At 43.9% G+C, this 18,302-nt stretch overlaps 1 protein-coding gene across 3 annotated transcripts in view; it reads left to right on the top strand.

Moving 5' to 3' along the window:
- The window catches only part of Arhgef28 (Rho guanine nucleotide exchange factor 28), a 313,627-nt gene that overhangs the window by 242,038 nt on the left and 53,287 nt on the right, over positions 1–18,302 (top strand). For all 3 annotated transcript variants that reach the window (XM_076552103.1, XM_016004227.3, XM_006985761.4), the window contains 8 exons: positions 434–578; positions 659–786; positions 2,464–2,604; positions 6,147–6,394; positions 9,976–10,098; positions 11,435–11,552; positions 13,893–14,147; positions 15,718–15,794. In XM_076552103.1, the coding sequence (XP_076408218.1) occupies positions 434–578; positions 659–786; positions 2,464–2,604; positions 6,147–6,394; positions 9,976–10,098; positions 11,435–11,552; positions 13,893–14,147; positions 15,718–15,794 (1,235 nt within the window). The remainder of the gene's footprint in view (positions 1–433; positions 579–658; positions 787–2,463; positions 2,605–6,146; positions 6,395–9,975; positions 10,099–11,434; positions 11,553–13,892; positions 14,148–15,717; positions 15,795–18,302) is intronic.

Here is an 18,302-nt window from a genome sequence, read left to right as displayed (position 1 = left end):
ATCATTCCTTTCCGTGAGCTGCTGTCTGGGTGCACAAGCTTGTTTATACACACCGTATGCATTATGCCGACAGAGCTAATGACACCTTGCATCTGTTAAAAGCTGGCTTCCAGGAGTACAAGCAGTGGTTTATGGGAAAGCTGGCCAGTGCTTCCCCATTCCATTCACCTATTTGCTTGGGTCACCCCAGACATCCACAGTCTCCCAGGGGAGGTGTGGAAGTCGGTCTGCAGCATGGGTGTTGGAAGGATGAGAAGAGGAAGGGCCATCTGAAAAGTGCCAGCAAGTGTCAGAGTGACTGGTTTCTAGGCTGGGCCATAACACGTTAGAAGTGGCTGCTGCTTGAGGGTGTACCACCCGTCCGGATCGTCTGTGACTTTCTTTGCTTGTAAACGCTGCCCCCGGGCACATGGCATATCTCCTGTGATTCCAGGCTCCTCAGTGAGAGACGTCCCACAGCCGGGGCTCTCCTTGCACCCTTCCTCTTCCATGCCCATTGGACTGCCAGCTGGGAGAAAGGAGGCCGCAGGACAGGTGCATCCGCTGTCCCGAAGCGTCCCAGGAACCACCTTGGAAAGGTGAGGCTCTGCGCGCTGCTTCGCTTACATGGCCCGGGGGGCTGGTGGGGCTAACTCGTGCCCCTCTTCCTCTCCCCCAGCTTCAGGAGGTCAGTGGCATCTTTGGAGTCAGAGGGTGACAGCAACAGCTGGCGAAGCAGATCTCACTCCGATGAGCTGTATCAGTCCATGGGCTCTTCTCCCTCCACGGAGTCATTCATGATGGAAGGTGAGAGGATGTGTTGGCATGCTCCCGTCTCTGTGAGCATTTACTGAAAGGAATATTTTGTGTGAGAAATAAGATAGAGGTGTATTATTGTGTTATTTTTTTTCATGTTTATGTGTATGTGGTATGCACATAGGTATGTATATATGCATGTTCACATGTGTATGGGTACATGTGTATGGATAAGAGAACATATATGTGGAGGCCTAACCCTGATGGTGAGTGTCTTTTTCAGTCACCCTCCACTTTATTTATCAAGGCAGGATCTCTCGCACCCAGACCCACCAATTCTAGTCAGTACTGCTAGCCAGCTTACCCCGGGGGATCACCTGTCTGCCTCCCAAGTTCTGGGACTGCAGAAGGCCACAGTGCCTGCCTGTCTGCTTTGGCATGGGTTGTGAGGGAGCCAAACTCAGGTCCTTACACTTGCACATGAAACCCTTTGTCCACTGAGCCATCCCCTCAGCTCTCCGCTGTCCTTTTAGAAGTCCTATGGTGTCTACTTGGAGTAGAATCCACTCTTCTGAAGGGTCTCAAAACCACCTGAGTGTAGGAAGGTGACTTGTTGAGGGTGTGGAGGGAGGGCGGGGAGACAGGTTACAGCACTCAGAGTGTACCTTAGCGTATGAAATGTCAAAGAGAAAATTCAATAAAACTTTTTTTTTTTTTTAAATGACAGCTTAGTCTTTTGAGGGACACAGTCAGGAGTGACTGAGCAGTTAAGAAGTAGTTTTTAAATGGACGTATCCAAAGAGATGGATGTAATTTTAAAAAACGAAATGCACTGTGCAGTTATCATGGAAAATGTTCCACAGCCATTGAGAGAATGGAGTAGAATCCCCCATTCAAATACATATTTAATTACGACTACTTCTGCCTGGACCACTGAGATATACGTCCCACCTCTTGCCTGCTACTTCTGGGAAATAAAGCATTTTGGAGTGTGTTTTGTAGGATGTAATTCAACCCAGAGGATTTTGTTTCCCGGTTGCCTCTAGAAAGGAAGGCAAGCCAAATGGAAGGAGGGGGGCTGAGTAGAGAAGTGGATTCTGTTCTTTAAAGTCCCTTGTCTTCACATCTTTACAAGCACCAGTTGGGATCTCTAAGGAGGATTGTTTAGGGCAGACCGGCTTTAGTCTTCCTGAAAGATGTTCGTGCAGTGTGTGTGTGTGCGTGTGTGTGCATGTGTAGTTCTTTTCCTTAAAGGTGTTTGTGTATATATGTTTAACTCTATCAGAAAAGTTTGTACGTGTGGGACTTAAGCCTCACACTGTGTTTCGAGTTTTGCCAAGTGGAGGGTAAACCAAGTGGACGAGTTCCAATTCAGATTTGAGTCAACTGTATAAAATAACCCAGGCCAAAAGAAGGTGGGCCAGATCAAGTCTCTGAAGCAGGACGTGGGCTGTGAAGGTTACCGAGTCAAACAAGCCAAGGCATCTCCGGTTTTCTCACACCTCCCTGTACTCTTGCTGCTGGACACTGCTCTTCTTCACTCCCATGGAAGTTGAGTTGCTTCGGGCTGTTTCCTCTCTGGTTTTCAGGCGCTTCGTGTCTGCACTGTACCATCCCTGCTGGGGGTCTTTCTGTGCTTCTGGCAGGTTTGAGCCCGAGAGCCTGGTGTCTGAAGATCTCTTTGTGATGGATACATCGTGCGCTGTGCATCTGGCTTTTCTTTTCTAGATGTAGTGGATTCCTCTCTGTGGAGCGACCTCAGCAGCGATGCCCGGGAGTTTGAAGCCGAGTCTTGGAGTCTCGTGGTGGACCCTTCCTTTTGCAGTAGGCAGGAGAAGGATGTCATCAAAAGACAGGATGTCATTTTTGGTAAGCATTTCAAATATGCCCCTGGGGTGGAAGCCCCGGGGTTTGGAGGAAAGAGCATGGACGGTGATACTGTCCAGACCTGGGTTCAAGCCTGGTTTTGCCATTTCCCAACTATCTGACCTCAAATGAACTATGCAGCTCACCTGGACCTCAGTTTCCCCATCTGTGGAACAGGGATAATAATATTCAGGTATGAAATATTGTTCCAAGGCTTAAATGCAACCTTGCATGTACAAATAGCAAGGAAATTTGATTTCCTCTACCCTTAGCACATCTCCTCGAGTATGGCCTCTAGATACTTGCCTACTTCTTTATGTAAGAGCCACAGTGAGCTTTCCTATACTTGCTGCAGACATCACGGCCCGCATGTGGCCTACAGTTGACTGTCCGGGCCAAGGTACCACTGCCTGTATAAACTGTACAGGAGCTCGCGGCTGGGGTAGGGCGGCATTTGTGCGCTGTAGTCCTTAGTATCCAGTTCAGCGGCAGTGAGATTTCACCATGGCACGCTTCTGGGAGTGAAGGCAGTCTGAAGTAGAAACAGTTGATTAGGAAGACCCAAAGTGCAAAGAATGAAGGAAAAAGTAGTTTCAACGAGACACCCCACTTTGTAGCCAACGCAGGGTCTTCATCATCTTTGACCTGTGTTTTCCTGTCCTCTGCTAGGAGGTGCCCTGTTCGTCTTCAGTGGGGGTGGGGGTGGGAGTAGGGGCTTGGGGTTGGGCTGTGGTTTCATCAAGATCAAGGGAACTAGGGGTATGCTTCAGAACCTTCCAGGGGCCTTGGGAGTCACATCACAGGAAGCTAACAGGACGATGCTATCCTTTTTAGTGTTTGTTCCTCAAGCATTTAACATTATGAATGCTGCCATGTCTCCAGTCTCGGGTCACCCTCACACACTATCAGGCATGATCTCACCATGCAGGTGGGTTATCACGGGTCATGTGGCCTTTGGTGTCAGAGAGGTTTGACCCACAGGTCAGCTCTTTCGCCTCTGTTCCTCACTGCTCTGCTTTTATAGATGAAGAAAGCTGGCCTGGCGGCTCCTGCCAGAAACCCCAGCACTGGGCAGGATTGAGCAGCTGGGACCAGCCAGAGCTACTTAGCACCTAGCAAGATTCTGTACCAAAACCAAAACCAACCCCACTCCCCCCCCCCAAAAAAAATAAGCCGGGCGGCGGTGGCACACTCCTTTAATCCCAGCACTCCGGCAGGGCCAGGTGGATCTCTGTGAGTTCGAGGCTAGCCTGGTCTACAGAGAGAGATCCAGGACAGGCTCCAAAACTACACAGAGAAACCCTGTCTAAAAAAAAAAAAAAAAAAAAAAAAAAAAAAAAAAAAAAAAAATCTGATCCAAACCCGAAACCAATGAGAATAAAACAGGGCCAGAGAGTAGCTCACTGGCAGAGTGATTTCCCAGCAGGCCCCGGATTTTATGCTCTCTATCAGTCTCCTCCCCCCGCCCCCCAGAGGAGGAGAGGGATGCCCCTCAGCACATGCAAAAGGGGGGATATTATTCCTTTTCGGTTCAGTCATAATGAGTAAATTAGTTAAAGAATCAAATGAAATGATAGGGGTAAGTTAAAGGAGCTCTGACAGCGTGGAAGGAAATACGAATTCTTTGGAGTTGTGGGTCCCAGTGGAAGAGATTTCTGCCTGTGATGAAGTGGAAATGCTGTATCTCCACCTAGTTCCTCTCCATGGCTGATACTGCAGATTCTGTCCGCAGACATGGGGGCGGGGGTTGGAGGCTCGTGCAGAACTTGTTGTCTTGTTATCCTACACGTTAGGGGTTACAGTTTTCTCTCATAGTGAAAAGTTGAGATATAATCCACATATCATAAAGTTACACCCCATATGTAACCAGGTAACGTTTAGTGTATTCCCCAAAGTTGTGTAGCCATCAAGCATTCCAATTCTAGAATATTTGCATCGTTTCAAAAAGAAACCTTCTATCCATTAGAACTCACTTCCCATTTCTCTTTTTCCCTCTGGGTTTGGGCAACTGCTAATCTACTCTCTGTTCTGTGCGTCACTCTGTGTGTGTGTGTGTGTGTGTGTGTGTGTGTGTGTGTGTGTGTGTGTCCGTGTCCATGTCCGATTACTTTACATGATCTTTGCAAGGATCATCATATGTACTTCATTCCCTTTTTAAAGTCAACTAATGTCCCATTTTTTTTTTTAATCTGATCATTAGTGGATGGACATTTTGTGTTTTTCTTTTTCTTTGAAGGTCATATGGTAACTTCACTTTAAACCTTTTGGTGATTGCACGCTCTTTACTCAGGCAGCTGCAGCTTCTTAGATCCTTGCCAATGTACGTGGGTTCTAATCACTCCCCACCTTCACCTTCAACATGCGTTTAGTGCCCATCTTCTCTTCTTATAATTAGCCCAGTGTGTGTGATGTGCTGTGTGATTTTGATTTTGATTTGTAATTCCCCACTAAGGACATTGAACTTGGTTGGGGGGTGATGAGGGTGGGGATGGGGCAGGGGGTAATAATCTCACATAAAGCCTTTTGTGTTAGAGACAAGCCTTCTATCGCTCAATTTTATCCCAAACCCTGTTGGACAACTTTTTGGGTACTTAGTGGCCATTTGTTTATGTTTTTAAAGTAATACCTATTAAACTCCTTTGTCCATTTTTAAATTCTTGAAAGTATTTCCTTATAAGACGTTTTCATACATGCACATGATATTGTATGTATATGTATATACACATGTGTATGATATATAATCATCATTTTCCTCTGGAGAAAATGGAATTTTGGAAATTGGTCTGGCGACAGAAAGATGTAAAGCCTTGGGACACTTGATTACATTCAGTTTGTTTCACCAGTTTATTTCATATCACCTGTTTAATTATGCATGTACTCAACACAAAAAGCAAGGAGAGACTTATCTCCAACAAGCTGTTGTGTTCTATGGAGCATTGGCACGGGGGTCAAAGCTGTTGGAAACACTGGACTCCTAGCTGCTGCCCTTGGCTTCCATCTGTGGGCCTTCTTCTGATATCTGGACAATGAGTGTTTGGACTGTAAATGTTTAATCATCACTGACTTTTCTTTTGGGAAAAATGGTCCTATTAGTCTTGAGCATTTCCTCGTTCTTATTAGTGTAATGTAGAATTGAGTTGCAGGAGACACATGTAGGGCTTTTTGTCCATTTGCTTGTTTGTGACAGATAAAAATTTGATTAAATTGTCTTTATTTTAACTGGTACTATGTACGTTTCTGTAACTCAGTGTAGCGTGATCAAAAACTGAATTTGTATATGAAGGAAGTTGCTAGCATTAGTCAGGAGGATGGAAAAAGGACCATGAAATGATAAAGAGGACTAGATACTCATTACTATTTAGTATCTCCATCTGTCCGGTCTGTGCAAGGTGAATGGGTATGGAGTAGACAAATAAAAAGCTGTGATTCTGAATTCTTTTCTTTGAAGTGTCTGTGCCTGAGTGTTCATATAAATGTGGAAAGGCTGCATGCCCAACAGGCACGTTACAGAGCTCATCCGGATGATGCATGTGCTCACATTTCAGAGCTGATGCAGACAGAAGTGCACCACATTCAGACCCTGCTCATCATGTCTGAGGTCTTCAGGAAGGGCATGAAGGAAGAGCTGCAGCTGGACCACAGCACGGTGGACAAGATCTTCCCCTGCTTGGATGAGTTGCTGGAAACGCACAGGCATTTCTTCTTCAGCATGAAGGAACGCAGGCAGGAATCCTGCGCCGGCCATGACAGGAATTTCGTCATCAACCGAATTGGAGATATTCTGGTACAGCAGGTAAGAAGGGTGTCAAAACTGGTCTCAGAACCCTAAGCGTTTGCAGAAACCTGCCTCCCCCTTAGATTTATTTGTTTTATATGGATGAGTATTTTGTCTGCATGCATGTCTGTGCACTCTGTGCATGTCAGGTGCCCACTGAAGTCAGAAGATGGTATCGATTCCCTGGCACTGGAGTTACAGATGGTTGTGAGCTACCATGTGGGTGACGGGAAAGGAACTCAGGTCCCTTGCAAGAACAAGTGCTCTTAATCGCTAAGCCTTCTGTCCAGCAATGGTTTGCAGACTCTTTATTGATTAAAAACTCTTGGAGAAATGAAATGGATTTCATTATAGTTATTGCTAGGTGGGGGTGTGGGCTTTCTCTTTTTGGCTGTTGGTTGGTCCTGGCTCTGTGACAGATGTCAGATAGCTCCTGACAGTCAATGACTGCCTCCTCTGCATGGCTTGGATTACTCTGTTGTCTCCACCAGATAGCACAGTCATAATTGAATTCCATGGACTTTTTGATGTGACAGGGAGCTTCTTACAGCGTAGGTCCTCCACTGTGATATTATGAAGCTTGGCTTCAAGTCAAATGTTGGCTCACACTAGAAAGAGGTATATAAATCCTTTATAGTTAGCTTAGAAAACAGGATAAATAAATCTCCCTCCAGGTGTTTGGGATTTGGGGAACGTCACAGAGAATAGATTGTGCAGTCGGCTAATACAGTAACACAGCCACCTGCATTTGGCAATAGCTCCGTATCTCTCTGTAGGGGTTCTTATAAAACGCGTGCTCACTCAGAGTGAGGTACCATTTTGCTATGGAAGAAACTGTGTGTTCCCTGTGTGTCTCATTTAACTTTCATAGCATTGTGAGGTGGGAACTGTTTCCCCACTCTGTAGATACAGATGTAAGCACCAGGGCTAGTGACTTCCTCTAGCCCTCACGCATCTCACAGGTGATGTACCTGGGACAGAGGTCAAAATCTGCTCTATCCTCACCATGAGCCAAGAATTTTAGCAAACTGCAGGAAAGCCTTTACTGTCGGGAGATTGTGAACCCTGGGGGTGGGGGGGGTCTTTTTATTTGTTTATTACCATAGTCTAACACCCATAGGGGATTCTTGGACTTGGAGTATTTACTGAATGATTGACTCACTTAAAAGAAAGAGGAGGAGGAGGAGGAGGGGGAGGAGGAGGAGGGGAGAAAGACAGACAGATCAGGAATTCAGTGGGCTGCCAGGTTTTGGGTTGGAATGCCTATGGCATCTGGGGAAGTGTCTGGAGTTGTCCTCTGTTGCTTTAATATGACTTTTTCTAAGTAGTGCCACCTTCTCTAAGGATTTTAGTATTTTAAATGCTCTCACTCTATCCTAGGTAGCCATGGAGATAAGCTGTTGATCTGTATGTGAAAGATGGAGGAATTGGATTCTCTGATGGTTTAGATGTGATTAAATACAATATTTTAGATGCACATACCATCACAGGAACTCTTGTGTGGGTGCAAAATTGTGGATATGATCTAAACCAATCAGGTTTTTTTTTTATGTTGTTTTAACTTCAGGGACATAAGGCTTACTCGAAAGTTGTTAAAAATGAGGCTCAGCATTCTGTCTCTCTGTGGTTTCCATAGGAACGGGCTATGATCTGAGATTTGCTATGTAAAATTTTAATTGTTTGCATTATCCCTCCTCCAACAATAACACCTTCCAAAACTACCACACCACAATCGGGATACTGACATCTGCACTGTCAAGACGATGCTCTTATCACAAGGGTCCCCATTTACACTTACGCATGCCTACTTACCTCTTGCCCTCTCTAAGTCCTGGAAACTCTGTATTTCTGTCATTTTGTCTTTGTCAAAAACATCGTATAAATGGAATCATGTAGGATGTAGTCTTTAGGGAATTGGCACAATTCTTCTAATCACGTCAGTGGTTATATGTGTCAGCAGTTCATTCTTTTTTTCCTGGTGAGTAATATTCCAGTGGTGTAGATGTACCCTGCTTTGATTAATTGCTCACTTGTAGGAGGACATCTTGTTACTTTTAGTTTATACCCATTACAGATCAAGTTGCCATGTTTAGGTACAGATTTTCTTTTACAAATCCAAGTTTTGACTTTGTTGCAATAAATTCCTAAAAATGCAATTTCTGGATTTTCTAGTTAGTTTTCTATGAGTTTTGTAAGGTTGGGGTTCTCTTTTTTGTTTATCTCCTTTTCTATTTACAATTATTGAAAGGCCATTTTTCCTGACTGAGCTGGGTTTTGAACATTTGCCAAAAATCTCTTGCCCGTGATGGGTTTCTATTCTGTTCTGCTGAACACTGGGTCTGCATCTTTCCATTCTGGCTTGAAAATGGGAGCTGTGCAATAATCTGGAAAATTGAACACTGGAGTCTTTCTACTGTACTGAGAAGATTTTAGATGTTTTCTTTTCTTTGCATTTCCTGTATACTGAAGAAGAATCTTGTGCATATTTATAAAAAGCTAGCTGCAGTTTTGATAAGATTTGGGTTAGATCTATATTATCTACCTGGGAAGAATTGACACCTTTATTATTTTGATCCTTCCATTCTGTGGACTTGGTAAAGCTCTCTATTCATTTAGATCACAAAATGTTAAAAAAAAATTTACGCCCATGGGTGTTTTGCCTGCATGTACATGTGTGAACTATTTTCATACACGGTGCCAGCAGAGGTCAGAAGAGGGCATCGGATTCCTCGGAACTGGAGTTACAGAAAGTTGTGAGTGTCCGTGTGGGAAGCAAACTTCTGTATTCTACAAAAGCAACAAGTGCTCTAAACTGCCAAGCCGTCTCTAGCCCTTAGTCATTTAGATTTTTGAAGTATCAGTATTGTGTAGTTTTCAATACACAAGTGTGTTAGACTTTATTTTAACCATTGTGGTTTAAGGGTCATCTCTTCAGACATAGTATCATCAACACAGATAAAACTGAGCAAAAGAAAAAAGGCCAAAGAGGATGGAATGCATTTTAAATCTTTTCTGGGGAGGCTTTCTGTTGCAGTGATCTTCCTTGTGGACACAGTCATGTAGAGCTATCGTGGTCTTAAAAACAAAAGCAAAAACCACAGCTAAGTTATGCAGCCAAGCTTCCTAATACTGCCCTATGTCTCTGAATTTTATGAAGCTCTCCCTGCAGGTCAGGCTGATGGAAACATTCAGTCCACATCTTTCCTTCTCCCCTCAGTTACTAAATTAGCATTTTGGCTCTTCTCCATTCTCCTCTCATCATGGCTAACAATCACCTGCCTGTGATCCACTTGTGATGTCAGACATTCAATGTAAAAAGTAATACTACTACAAGTTTTAGTACGTTGCATAAAATGGAGCAAACATGAAAACATTGGATGTTTCTCATTTGGCTGTTTGATGATTAGTTTAGTACAATATGATCCTGTTATGTTGGCCCTTGCTGCTTAATTGTTTCCTTTTATTTTAAGAAGCGCCTGGGGGAGGGGAGTGATTATATTTGGGAAATCTGTGATGTTTTGAAATATATAAAAACTACATGTTCTTTTCTCTGTGCACGTCATGGGTGCATTTATAAACCGTTATGGAAATGTGCTCAGTTTTCAGAAGAAAATGCAAGCAAAATGAAGAAGATCTATGGAGAATTCTGCAGCCATCACAAAGAAGCCATGAGCCTCTTTAAAGAGCTCCAGCAGAACAAAAAGTTTCAGAATTTTATTAAGGCAAGTGTCGCTCAACTTAATTGTAGAGTGGGAGGTCACTGTGGGGCGATAGATGGTGTTTGTGTCTTAAGGAGCTAAACAATTTTCATGTCTGGGTTCTAGTTCTCAGGGGAAGGAGAAGGAAGTGCTGGGTGTATGGCAAAGATGCAAAGTCTAGATGGTGGTAAAACATTTCTCCCAGACCATTGCATTTGCTGGCTTGTGTCTGGAAGGTCGTAGTCCCCAGGCCTCTGAGAATATTGGCAGTGTTCTGGGAAGTGGCTTCACACCCTGACAAGTTGTGTATCAGAAAAATCAAAGCAAAAGCAAAGAGAGAATCCCATGAATTTGCTTCAGAGTGGATTAATTTGACCCAAATCCATGACTTCATGTAATTTCATCTACGTCTTTCTGAACACTTTTAAAGTATTTTGGTAACGTTACACACTTAAATTATCAGTCATTTTCTGATCTTCAATTTTCACTGTTCATCTCTTGAAACTGCATTGTTAAGCCAAGACCTAGCCAAGGTTCATTGTTGCATAAGTCTGTTATATCTATCTATCTATCTATCTATCTATCTATCTATCTATCTATCTATCTATCTATCTATCTCTATCTCCTTCCCTCTTTCCTTTTCTTGGTTTTTTGGTTTTTTGAGACAGGGTTTCTGTGTAGCCTTGACTGTCCTGGAACTTGCTCTGTAGACCAGGCTGGCCTTGAACTCACAGACATCGGCCTGCCTCTGCCTCCTGGGATTAAAGGCATGTGTCACCGCTACCTGGCTTGTGGTTACGTCTCTTAAACTCCTTTAACTTGAATTCTCTTCCTCCCTTCTTTCTCTACCTTTCACATTTATTTATAGAAGAGATTTGCCCATGCTTCCGGGTCCTACATTTTTGGTTTGCCAGTCTCTGAGTTCTACCAGCTTTCCCCTCTGGTTTTCTTTTCACACCCAAGTGCAATGGGACTTTAAGAATATTTGGAAATGTTTAGGGAAAGGATTGCTCTGTGGGAAGGGACTTTAAGTGCCAGTGTGTAAGAGCAAAGGTGGAGGAAGACACATTAGAAAAACAGTGAACGTGAATATGTTCAGATTTCCATTGTTGTCCAAAAGCCTTGGCTAACGCTGGAACCTTGAGAGTTTGTTCATTTGGAGATGAGAAGTGTACCATTATAACTTGAAACTTCCCCACACCTTGGAGTTTGGTGGTTAACAACCAAAATACAAAGTGCAATGGCAATGTGTACATTTTAACTAATGGTGACAGTGAAGTGTGGACAAATCATACAGTTGTAGATTTTGAATTCTCAAGTAAAATAATTGCTGTATATAAAAATATGTATACCTTTCAAGGTCCGAAATAGCAACCTTTTGGCTCGCCGCCGAGGAATCCCCGAGTGCATCCTGCTCGTCACCCAGCGCATCACAAAATACCCGGTCTTGGTGGAGAGGATCCTGCAGTACACAAAGGGTGAGAGATGACTTCTGGGAGAACTTTCGTCTCTCTTGTTAGGTTTAATCACAACTGAGGGGCCCTAAGGAGCCTCGAATGCTGTGACCTTCACAGTGCTTTCATTGTGCGCAAGCTTTTAAAGCCTCTGAACTGAAGTTCATTCTGAGAAATTATTATTATTTTTTTAATTACATTTATTTTGTGTGGCGGGAGTGGGGTGGGGGAGCCTAGCTTGCACCATGGTGTGGTGGTCAGAGGAGAACTTGCAGAAGTTGCTTCTTTCTTTCTACCGCTTTTATGGTTCTTTATAATTTGATGCACAAGAGAATGCAAAAATGGTCTATCGAGAAAGCATCATGATTCTGTTCTCAGCGAAAGAGTGAAAACAAAATGAAAGCTTTTGGGTTTGCATTGTGTGGATTCTCTTAACTCTCTGCAATACCCCAGAGACAAAACTGCCCAATAGTGTTGGTCAGCTCACCTTACTCCAAGGTCCACCCCAGGCCAAGTTATCGGCAGGTAGATAACAACACTGGTCTGCCCCACTTACAGTGCAAGCTGTAACTGTGAGTTCTGGCTCTGGGCAGAGGCAGCATGGTGGCACACAGATGCTACCTCCTCCTGGCAGGTGTTGCCAAAGGTCACTCCTGGAGCCCGTGACCATTGGTTCATGTGACTGTTAGATGGCAGGGCTCCTCAACTTCACTAGCTGTCCCTTCACCAGGGGGTGTGTTTACTTGCAGATTGGGAGTCTGGAGGTGTGAGTGGAGCTCAAGAGGGGCATTTGTAAAGGCTCCCTGGGAGGCTGGTGCTGTTCCATCTTGAGTTGTAAGGCATTTGGAGATAGTGATTTGTCAGCTTTTGTATTATCTCCTGGAATTACTCAGGGTCATCTGGGAATTCAACTTCACTTTTCTTTCCTTGGCTTTCTTAGTTTTGAAAATTTCTTTAGAAGTTAATCTCCTTTCTGGAGGGGAAGGGCCCTGTCAGGAGAGAGGAGTTGTATGGTGTGGTTTTTGGGAGGTGATGAGAAAGACTCCTCCTTGGAGAGATGGACATCATGTGTGATCTCTGCATGTTCTGATACTGCGAGGACTGTTTCCACTGCTGGCTGCTCTTTCTAAGCATGTATCCTTGCAGCTCCAGGCACTGGGGAGCCTCTGGAGTCTCTGCTGGTTTTCTTTTTTCCCCTTCTCCCTCTTTCTCCCCTCCTTTGAGCTCTTCAGGTCCAGGCACCTGAACAAATATCAACTAGCTGATCTTTATCATCAAATATAGAAAAAACCCAGTTCCCTTTCATCTGAGGTTTCCAGAAGCTGTTCTAGGAGCTTCCCCAGAGGCTTTCCTTAGGGTAATCTGGAGGTGACAGGAGTGGCCAGTGGTTTAAAAAGCAGTTGGAGCTGATGACCATCTGTCTATTCTGTGTGCATAAGCCTGGCTGGCTTCCTTGAGGCACAGTGCCCAGGGCCCTCAAAATATGTTCATTTCTTCCATAATCAAAAGAAAAAAAGAATGAGCCAAAACCATTTTAATTAGAATAAAACTTTTGATTTTATGCTAATGTAACCCAGAAGGCAAATGAGTTTGGGGGCATTTAAGTTGCCCTGTGGCTCCATTTCAGAGGACATGAGCTTGGCCACATGGCTGGGTCCAGTCCTTAGCAACACAGTGTGGGGTTTACCTGCTTTCCTGTTTCTAGGAAGGGAGGAATGCCCAGGTTAATTTATAGTCCCTGCTTCTATTACATTTGATACATTGTGTTGCGGTGACAAAATACCCAATGAGAAGCAACTTCAGGAAGGAAGGGGTTATTTTATCTCACAGTTTGAGGGCACACAGTCTGTCATGACGGTGAAGGCATGGTAGTAGGGGTGTGAGGTAGCTGGCCATGTTGCATCTGCAGACAGGAAACTGAGAGAGATGAATGTTGGTGCTCCATTTGCTTCACCTTTTTTGTTCAGTCTGGGTCCCCCAGCCATGCAGTGGTGCTGCCCATATTGAAGGTGGGACTTCCTGAGTGGAGGCTCTCTAGGAATTCTCACAGAAATGCCCAGCAGCATGTTTCCTAATCTAGTCACCTAGACAATGAAGATAAACTATGACACTGCCACAGAGAGGCAGACTTCTCCTTGAAAGTCACACATCTTATTGTCAGCTAATGCACATCTACTGATACCCATCTTTTATATCAAATATTGTGTGGCTTCTTTGTGGTGGTGCAGTGAGATATTTGAATATTTGAATTTAATCCAATATCTTTCTTATGGGGTCTTTGTTATATTTAAAAACTTAAGAAAAAATAACCTCTCTTAGTATTCTGGATTATTATAATTTTCTTTCTTTTTTCCCTTCATGCAGAAAGGACCGAGGAACACAGAGACCTCTGCAAAGCTCTTGGCTTAATTAAAGACATGATTGCAGCTGTGGATCTAAAAGTCAATGAATATGAGAAGAACCAAAAATGGCTGGAGATCCTGAGTAAAATTGAAAACAAAACATACACAAAGCTCAAAAATGGCCACGTGTTTAGAAAGCAGGCCCTGATGAGTAAAGAACGGGCTCTCTTGCATGATGGCCTTGTCTACTGGAAAACTGCTACAGGCCGTTTCAAAGGTACCGTGGCTCCACCAATCCGGTCTCTCCTCCTTTCATACATATTCCTCATTCAGCCGAGGACAGACTTTCAAAAGAAAAAAATTCTTCTGACTTGCGGGTATACCTACAGAAACCCTTGACTGTTACAAGTTGAAACATCAAGTTGTGAAGTTCAGTGGGTAAATGTGACTGGGTGATACACATGCTTGACTTGCTGTCCTGAGAAAAGTCCTTCACATGTATGTTCATGAATGTGAAAGCCTGTGATGTGTGAAGTTGAGAGTTCTGGACATTGTTGGCATAGAAATTTTCTGCTCAATGTGGTGTGTTGAAAGCAGGAACAGCCCACCTTACACAGTGCGAGTCTGTTGTGTGCCAAGACAGCCTGGGGCTTTCAGACCATGGAGGGGAGAAATGAGAAAACTCTAAATATCATCTTGGTTATTCAGTAATATGACACAGCTACCTGTATACTGGCCCTGGGGTAAGCTCTTCCTCAGTGGTTCAATTTGCTAACAGGCTTAAACTTGACTCTGTTAGTCTGCTTAGCGTCTAGAGCTATTTATTGAGGTTCTCAAGGACTTAGCTTGTAGCTAGCACCTTGCTGTCTGGTGCTTTCTTATATCTCTGGGGCCTGAAAAACTGACTGGCCCTTGAGTCTCCTTTCAGAGATTTGATTTTATTGGTCTGGACTTGAAGGCCAAGCTTAAATGCTTGCCTGTTCAGCTTCCTCTACAACCTCTAAGGACCTTACACCTCCTTCATCTTAATTACATCCTTAGAGAGAATAAGGATTTATTCTATTATAGTCACTTGAAGGTCATTGCCCACCAGAGGATGAGCAGGCTTTGATGGAAATATAAACAAAGGTATTTGCTGATGAATAGCTTGCAATGTTGTGTTGAAAAACTACTAATTGCAACCCACACAATACTGTTTCTCTTTGTCCACTGAATAGAGTCATCTGTTGACTAGACTATGTAGTGGTCACAGGAAGGGGGTTCTTCCAACGTTTCTAAGGGAAGTAGAGAAATGAGCTCTAGATGAAGCAGGTTTCCCTCCATCACTTGATGTGGAAGCTGTTCCCTTACATTTCTTTAATTAGCTACATTTCCCCTAAAGGGAAGGGCATGTTCTATTCTCTTAGGACCTTCTTTCATGGGGAGAGGGGGTTCATGTGACAAAAGGCTGGCCTCAAACTCATGATCCTTCAGCCTCAGCCTCGAAAGTACTGGGATTCAAGCACACACCATCTCGCCATCTCAGATCCTTCTTTTATATAGATTGTTTTCTTTTGTTTTGAAAACTGCTCTTAAATACTTTCTAGGGAATTAGTTCTTGTTGCAATCCTGTAGTTTATCTGTGGTGCTACATGCAAATATATACACTTAAACAACTTTCTGTGCATTTTAACTATGGTAGATATTAGCTATCATAGTAAAAGGGTTTTTCTAAATAAAACTTTCATAGAAAAGTCTTCCAGTTTTGTTAAATGGATTTAAATGTCAAGCATGAAATTAAAATAGCTAGTAAAGTCATCCAGGCTGTGGTTCCCTTCATTAATACTGTCATGGTTTTGTCTCTGAAGACATCCTGGCTCTGCTTCTAACTGATGTGCTGCTCTTCCTACAAGAAAAAGACCAGAAATACATCTTTGCCGCTGTTGTAAGTATATGATCACCCGATGCACATCTTTACTAGTTAGCACTGTGATGCTGAACTTCCTAATAACATAAAAAGGTCGCTTGGCAAGAATATATCTGCACTATATTCCCACTGCTGCAGCAGACCTCATAGCTGGTTCAGCAGGCAATTTCGTCAATTGTGAAAATATTGGAATGTTTTGGCATTAATGGTAAATGGACACTGCCCTCAGGGCCTCAAGTCCCTCCCTCCTCCCTGGCTATCTGGGTCTTTTCTCTGGTCTCCACCTTCACCCCATCCTCTGTGCTCAGCTCTGGCAACTGAGGTATCAGTGTTGGGCATGGGTAGTTTCCAACACCTTGTTCTTTTGTCCTGCTGGATGGGCGTCTCACCATGCCACTTGCCCACCTCATCTGTAACCTGTGGTGATGTCTCTCTTCTGCCAAACAAGAAGGCAGGGTGATTTCTAAAGGAGTATCATTCATTTCTCACGGTGCTGGGGATTGAACCCAGAACCTCTTGTATGGTAGATAAATGTTCTGCTACTGAGCTACAGCACCAGGCTTAAAGAAGGTCCTTGTTCCTGCCATAGTGGCTGCTAATGACTACGGTCATTCATGCGTCCCCTCCCTTTGTGGTATGTAGATCATTCTCATTGTAGCACATAAGTAGATTTTAGTGTATTTTCTACAGCATCTGTGTGATCCAAAAGGATATAGAGGAGGAAGACGTCACAGGTTAGCCCCTTGTTGGTGACGTGGGGCATCATGTTCTCGTAGGGAAAAATTAAAGCCCGATGCTCACGGGGACAGTTTAAGGGTGACGCTCGGAAAGGTAGGTGTTTAGTATACATCCAGAGATAAGCTATTTGGGTCCCTTAGCGGGTATTACTCCACTTGGTTTTGGAAACTTTCAAATTTTAATAAAGTTTCAGTTTTGCTGTCCAGCGAAAACAGAAAAGCATGTCTGGCCAGGGATGGGATGTGACAAGGAGAGGCTGGAACCTGTCTGCCTACGCTCATCAGATTGGCCTCAGAGGCGTCTTCTGCCTCTCATCCGCACCCTGATGCCGGCTAGAGCACAGGCTAGCCCTAAACCCACCCCCACCTGCATGCCAACCTGTTTGCACTTCATCTATTATAAATTTCATGAAAACTTTCCATTGTCTAGTAGCCTCTCTCCCCATGCTGTTACCTGCGAAGCTGCAAGAACCCAGAGGAAAACCCAGAAGATGGGGTTGTTGTGCTTATCTATGGGATGTTGGGGGCCAGGCGGGAAGAGAAATTGTCACAGCAGATCTCTGTAGAAACAAAGATTTATTTAGTTCCAAACACCTAAAAAGAGGTGAATCCTGCTTTCTGAGTGGTCTGATAAGCCTAATAGCATGCTGACTGATCAAGAAAATGACACAAGCTGGGCGGTGGTGGCACATGCCTTTAGTCCTATCACTCAGGAGGCAGAGGTAGGTGGATCTCTGTGAGTTCGAGGTCAGCCTGGTCTTCATAGTGAGTTCCAGGACAGCTGGGGCTACATAGTGAGACCAGAAAAAAAAAAGAAGGCACAAGACAAAGGCAGATACTGTGTTTCCTAAAACAGCATAGTATGTGGATTAGGATCAAGCTGTGATGTTCAATTTACAGTATGATTTCGAGTATGACATGACTCCTGGGGTTATATGTACCACCTTTTGGAGGAGGAAGGGGGGTAGGAATGCAACCCACCAAATAAGTTCAGCTCTCTTTGGTAGACTCTCTGGCTGTGGAAGACAGAAGACTGCTGTTGGCTATTTCTAGAAGTATAGCACATACCTGCATAAAGGTGATATTGAGGAGCAATGGAGAAAGCATTCTCTTAACCTTTGAGAGTCAAGTACCCTATTTTTAGGTCATATGCTTTCTACATGTATCTGATAGTAGTCCCTGTGTCATAGATACCTTACAGTGATGGTCTTAGGGAGCTGATTCATTACCTCAGCATATGCACATGTCTGGGTTTCCTAGTTCCCATATAATGTTTTAGAAAGTTGTCCTTTTTCTAGGACCCAGAGGTGAGATTCTTCATTCCCTTTGTTCAGTAGAAAAAAACCTTTCATCAGTGCTTATCTTGGTGCATAGAAGAAATGAAGATTTTGGAAACTACCAGAAGGATCTGAAAGTAATGGGTAGAAAGTAGTGTCCTTAGAGGAGTGTTTGTGTGTGTATGTGTGTGTGTGTGTGTGTGTGTGTGTGTGTGTGTGTGTACGTGTGTGTGTGTGTGTGTGTGTACACGCACGCATGTAGGTACCCTCAGAGGCCAGAAAAGGGTGTCAGATCTGCTGGAGCCAGAGTTACAGGTGGTTGTGAGCCTCCAGGCATGGGTGCTAGGAACCAAACTCTGGGTCCTCTGGAAGATTTAACACACTTAACCTCTGAGCCGTCTATCTCTTCAGACCCAGCTTAATTTTTTTTAAAAAGATCATTCAGCTGGAAATAGGATCTAGAATAAAGTAGATACATCTACTTTCTGGAATATTCCAGAAATTCAGGAAGG

The sequence above is a fragment of the Peromyscus maniculatus genome, chromosome 15, assembly GCF_049852395.1.
Source record: "Peromyscus maniculatus bairdii isolate BWxNUB_F1_BW_parent chromosome 15, HU_Pman_BW_mat_3.1, whole genome shotgun sequence".
NCBI classification, from domain to species: domain Eukaryota; kingdom Metazoa; phylum Chordata; class Mammalia; order Rodentia; family Cricetidae; genus Peromyscus; species Peromyscus maniculatus.
This window is presented reverse-complemented; position numbering and strand designations above follow the sequence as displayed.